General features: G+C 49.7%; 1 protein-coding gene across 3 annotated transcripts in view; it reads left to right on the top strand.

The window, feature by feature from the left end:
• LOC138268127 (CTD small phosphatase-like protein 3) overlaps positions 1–5311 on the top strand; it is a 173666-nt gene extending 168355 nt beyond the window's left edge. For 2 of the 3 annotated variants that reach the window (XM_069217533.1, XM_069217536.1), the window contains one exon: positions 3786–3967. In XM_069217533.1, coding sequence (XP_069073634.1) covers positions 3786–3848 — 63 coding nt within the window. In that variant the 3' untranslated portion in view covers positions 3849–3967. Of the gene's footprint in view, positions 1–3785 lie in introns of all 3 variants that reach the window. The other variant, XM_069217535.1, reaches the window with a different exon arrangement.
• Positions 5312–6168: the final 857 nt, after the last annotated feature.

Raw genomic sequence — 6168 nt, forward strand, 5'->3', positions numbered from 1 at the left:
AGCTGCATTACCGGTCCCTTGGGTCTCCTCTCAGCACGACGAGCGAGGTCCCTCGAATCCAGCGACTCTGTCCCAGTGACCCCCACAGTCCAGTGACTCTTCAGCCCAAGTTTGGTGGAGGTAAGTCCTTGCCTCACCTCGCTGGGCTGCATTGCTGGGAACCGCGACTTTGCAGCTACTCCGGCCCCTGTGCACTTCCGGCGGAAATCCTTTGTGCACAGCCAAGCCTGGGTCCACGGCACTCTAACCTGCATTGCACGACTTTCTAAGTTGGCCTCCGGCGACGTGGGACTCCTTTGTGCAACTTCGGCGAGCACCATTTCACGCATCCTCATAGTGCCTGTTTCTGGCACTTCTCCGGGTGCTACCTGCTTCAGTGAGGGCTCTTTGTCTTGCTCGACGTCCCCTCTCTCTTCAGGTCCAATTTGCGACCTCCTGGTCCCTCCTGGGCCCCAGCAGCGTCCAAAAACGCCAAACGCACGATTTGCGCCTAGCAAGGCTTGTTTGCGTCCTTTCGGCGGGAAAACACTTCTGCACGACTCTCCAAGGCGAGCGGGATCCGTCCACCAAAGGGGAAGTCTCTAGCCCTTTTCGTTCCTGCAGAAACCTCAGCTTCTTCTGTCCAGTCGAAGCTTCTTTGCACCCGCAGCTGGCATTTCCTGGGCATCTGCCCATCTCCGACTTGCTTGTGACTATTGGACTTGGTCCCCTTGTTCCACAGGTACCCTAGATTGGAAATCCACAGTTGTTGCATTGTTGGTTTGTGTCTTTCCCGCATTATTCCTCTAACACGACTTCTTTGTCCTTAGGGGAACTTTAGTGCACTTTGCACTCACTTTTCAGGGTCTTGGGGAGGGTTATTTTTCTAACTCTCACTATTTTCTAATAGTCCCAGCGACCCTCTACAAGGTCACATAGGTTTGGGGTCCATTCGTGGTTCGCATTCCACTTTTGGAGTATATGGTTTGTGTTGCCCCAATCCCTATGTTTCCCCATTGCATCCTATTGTAACTATACATTGTTTGCACTGTTTTCTAAGACTATACTGCATATTTTTGCTATTGTGTATATATATCTTGTGTATATTTCCTATCCTCTCACTGAGGGTACACTCTAAGATACTTTGGCATATTGTCATAAAAATAAAGTACCTTTATTTTTAGTATAACTGTGTATTGTGTTTTCTTATGATATTGTGCATATGACACTAAGTGGTACTGTAGTAGCTTCACACGTCTCCTAGTTCAGCCTAAGCTGCTCTGCTAAGCTACCATTATCTATCAGCCTAAGCTGCTAGACACCCTATACACTAATAAGGGATAACTGGGCCTGGTGCAAGGTGCAAGTACCCCTTGGTACTCACTACAAGCCAGTCCAGCCTCCTACAGGTACCCACTGGGCTCTCTGCACGGTGTACTTCATTTTAATGCACTACATAGAGAGCCAACTTTTTATTCATACCCTCTCTGTCTTACCCAAGTGTGCCCAAGCCGCCAATCTCTTAAAAACTGAATTTGGCCTCGAGATCCAGGAAACTGTGTGGACCACTCAAGCATCTCTTAGGCCGCAGTCCCACTCCTGCTCCCCGTCCCACAATCCCAAGCCTCCTGCTCTGAATCACCCATTCCTTCAGACCACAGGGGCATGAACCTAAAAGAGCACCATTGTCTATATGCTCTCCTCACCCTACTCACCCGTCCCACATCTTCACTTGGCCCCAGCTTTTGATCTATTTTTCATCAAAAACTGCTTGTAAGATCTAATTTGCCACCTACAGGGACTCCCCAGAATGTGGAGGGTGGTCAAGGATAACCAACATGACTGGTTCCTTACCCGACGTCCTGGTGGTGCATGCTCTGAGGGCTGTCTGCCTTCACCCTGCACTGGAAGCCAAGAAGAAATCTCCCGCGGGTCGACGGAATCTTCCCCCTGCCAACGCAGGCACCAAACCTCTGCATCACCGGTCCTCTGGGTCCCCTCTCATCCTGACGAGCATGGTCCCTGGAACACAGGAGCTGGGTCCAAGTGTCTCTCACAGTCCAGTGGCCCTTCTGTCCAAATTTGGTGGAGGTAAGTCCTTGCCTCCCCACGCCAGACAGCAAACCTGTGTACTGCGTGATTTGCAGCTGCTCCGGCTCCTGTGCACTACTCCAGATTCCTTTGTGCACAGCCTAGCCTGGGTCCCCAGCACTCCGTCCTGCATTGCCCAACTCGCTGAGTTGGACTCCGACGTCGTGGGACCCTCCTTTTGTGACTGAGTTCACAGAACTTTTAAGTGCCTGTTCCGGTACTTCTGCGGATGCTGCCTGCTTCTGTGTGGGCTCTCTGAGTTGCTGAGCGCCCCCTCTGTCTCCTCCTCCAAGGGGTGACATCCTGGTCCTTCCTGGTCCCCAGCAGCACCCAAAATCCTCAAACCGCGACTCTTGCATCTAGCAAGGCTTGTTTGCAGTATTTCTGCCTGGAAACTCTTCTGCAACCTCCAGCACGCCGTGGGACATCTTCCATCCAAAGGAAAAGTTCCTAGCCCTTTTCGTTGCTGCAGAATCTTTGGCTCCTTCCACCCAGAGGCAGCCCTTTTGCACTTTAATCCGGGATTTGGTGGGCTCCTGCCCCCCCCCCCGGACACTTTCGTGACTCTTGGACTTGGTCCCCTTCCTTTACAGGTCCTCAGGTCCAGGAATCCGTCTTCCATGTTTTTCTGGTGCTTGTGGTTCTTACAGAATCCCCTAGCATGACTATTCTGTCTTTCTGGGGTAGTAGGGTAACTTTACTCCTAATTTTCAGGTTCCTGGGGTGGGGTATTTTGGACACCCTTACTGTTTTCTCACAGTCCCAGCGACCCTCTACAACCTCCTATAGGCCTGGGGTCCATTTGTGATTCGCATTCCACTTTTGGAGTAAATGGTTTGTGTTGCCCCTAGGCCTATGTTTGCCTATTGCATCCTATTGTGATTCTACATTGTTTGCACTACTTTTCTTACTGTTACTTACCTGTTTTGGGTTTGTGTACATATAACTTGTGTATATTACTTACCTCCTAAGTGAGGGTATTCTCTGGGATACTTTTGACATATTGTCACTAAAATAAAGTACCTTTATTTTAAGTAACTCTGAGTATTGTGTTTTCTTATGATATAGTGCTATGTGATATAAGTGGTATAGTAAGAGCTTTGCATGTCTCCTAGTTCAGCCTAAGCTGCTAGAAACGCTTATATTCTACTAATAAGGGATAACTGGACCTGGTACAGAGTGTAAGTACCCGTTGGTACCCACTACAAGCCAGGTCAGCCTCCTACAAAAGGGCATATGAACAATTAATTTGAGCCTTCTAAACCAGATCCTTGGTACTAGAGACTTGTGGAGGTTCGCAGAAAACCTTACCTTTAGGAGTGATTGTCTGCATACTATTTACTAAGTGACAATTTTACAAATTAAGGGAATGTTTGAGGCTTCCACACTAGTGGTAACTCTCTGAAACACATTCTTAAACAGAAAGCGACATAAGCCCCTTTGTGAAGTTCAGGCGAGGCCATCAAATCCAAAGAAGTGACCACTTAACTCTTGTCTTTAAGAGAACTGAGTCCCTTTCAGAGAGAGCGGTGAGGAAAGCTCCCTACCCTGGTGCTCCCAGGCAGGTGCCAGTCTTCAGTGCCCACTGAGCGCACAACAATCGCAAGTGCCCATCACACCCACCCTGGGGGGAGAGACTCTGTAGACAGCTGTAACTGTACAGTGTTGTACCTGGCTCTGTTCCATTATCAACTTCTGCTTCTGCTCTCTTTCAGGGCGATGTTCGCACAGAAATATCACGACGATACCACCGGGGAGAGCTGCTCGCTGAATACTGACTGGGTACCCTGACTGCATGATGACAAAGTACTGCAGCAACTCCAAACTTCTCCAAATAAAAACATTCTTTAGGCAGCACCATCCCTGGAGCTGTAGGACTGACTTCTTCTGGGCTGTGTCTCTGACCATGTGCCTGCACCACATACACCCCCACTACTCTGGAACCAGCTTCTTCTGGGCTGTGCTGGGGGGGGGGGGGGGGGGTTACATACCTGTAGGACTATGACCATGTCCCCACTGCACCATACACCCTTGCTACTCTAGAACCAGCTTCTTCTGGGCTATGCTGGGGGGGGGTGGGTTACATACCTGTAGGACTATGACCATTTCCCCACTGCACCATACACCCTTGCTACTCTAGAACCAGCTTCTTCTGGGCTATGCTGGGGGGGGGGGGGGTTACATACCTGTAGGACTATGACCATGTCCCCACTGCACCATACACCCTCGCTACTCTAGAACCAGCTTCTTCTGCTCACTGCTGACTAGTACAATCTAGCTCTGGGACTCGATATTGGTAACCTCTATCCACACAACTCTTCCCCAGCCACGGTGGCACCCATCCCTTTGGAGAAAGGGACAATTATGGAGTACGTCCAACCTGTTTCTTCCTTCCCACTTCAAAGCAATGAGTTGTGTTAGGAGATGCATTGTCCACAAGACCCAGGAAGGGCAGTGACGCGGAAAGGGCCTGCTAGACTAGTGTCGACCTCTTCCGCTGGGGTGCTGCAGGCACTGATACATAATGATGTGGCGGAGATTAGAGGATCACAGTGTGAATGCATGAGACGTCAGTGAAAACTAAAGCACTGTGATCAGCCTGCGAGAAGCTATGAGGGGGCAGTGCTCCAACACTTGATCTATCTGCAGGGAGGCTTTCCCCCAAGGTGCCAGGACAAAGCCCTTCACCTCATGAGACTGTGCCTGGGAGGAATAGGTGATGCCTATGGTGAGGGGTCAGGGTGCTGTTTCTCTGATGGCGCCAGTGTGACGAGGGGTTTCTCCATGGATGGTCTGACACACTATGCTGCAGGCTGATGTGAGAGGGCGGTCCTACCATTGGTGAGTACGGCTCCTTCAGAGATGAGTTAGCCTCTACCCATGTTGGATGGGGAAGTTGACAGCACGGGTTTGGAGGAATCACGAACCCTTGATCCTGACCTTCTTGTCCACAGCATCATTATGCAGTCCGGTTGCCACAAGCAAATACTGGACTCTTCCTCCTCCTTCTGGGGCATTCTCAGAGCAACCTCCTCTGGAACTGTGCACTGGGAGGCACTGGGGGATGTTCTCTGAGACAAGGGTGAACACTGGTGTTGGGGTCTTTTGTGACGGCCTTCCTAGGAGATATTTCAGGCTGGAATCAGTCCTGCAAGAGCAGTTAGATTTTCATTTGTACAACGTTTGCCATTCCTTGCTTGATTTTGTAGGTTATTTTTAAATAAAAATGTTTGGTTTTAAAGCTTGCTTCTGTACTCTTTGTTGTAGCAGGAGATGGTGAGGGTGTCAGTCTGGACTTTCCCTTTTCAGTGCATCGAGATGTAGTCTATTACCTCATACAGCTTGCACACAGATTAACTTCAAGAGACCCCACACACGGATGCCGAGACATTAAGGACAGAGAAAGTTGGCTTCCATGCAAGAAGAGCAACATCTGGCTCCAAATTAATAAAGAATACTATTTCCGTTGTAACTTTAGGAAGAGAACACCAAGATCATGGCTGCAGGACAGAAGTACAGAGTGCTGAGTAAATGTCCCTCCGGGTTGCAGATTTGCCTCTTATGACCTTTCAGGTTGGGATTTGGTGGAGGGAAAAGTGAACATGTGCCATATCCTTGCCTCATAACCATTGTTCGACTCTTGAGGGGATTTTGTGATGTCTCTGTAGCTGCCTCTTTGGAAACCAACTATGCCAAATCCACTCTGGGACCAGCTTGCCTGACCAAAGCGTGAGACTGTGATGAGCATTTCGATATGTATCACATGGATTCTAAAGACTGGTCTTGCTGTGTGCAGGCTTCTCCTTTTGACTCTGAACCCACACCTCTATCCCAACCTAGGTGATGTACACGAGGCATCGAAACGTATCCTCCATCCCAACCTGGTTGATGCCAAAGCGTAGAAACCTAAACTCCTTCCCAACATGGCTGATGTACACGAGGCATCGAAACGTATCCTCCATCCCAACCGGGCTGATATGAGGCGTAGAAACCTATACTCCTTCCCAACATGGCTGATGTACACGAGGCATCGAAACGTAGCCTCCATCCCAACCTGGCTGATATGAGGCGTAGAAACCTATACTCCTTCCCAACATG

The sequence above is a fragment of the Pleurodeles waltl genome, chromosome 12 (assembly GCF_031143425.1).
Source record: "Pleurodeles waltl isolate 20211129_DDA chromosome 12, aPleWal1.hap1.20221129, whole genome shotgun sequence".
Taxonomy (NCBI): Eukaryota; Metazoa; Chordata; class Amphibia; order Caudata; family Salamandridae; genus Pleurodeles; species Pleurodeles waltl.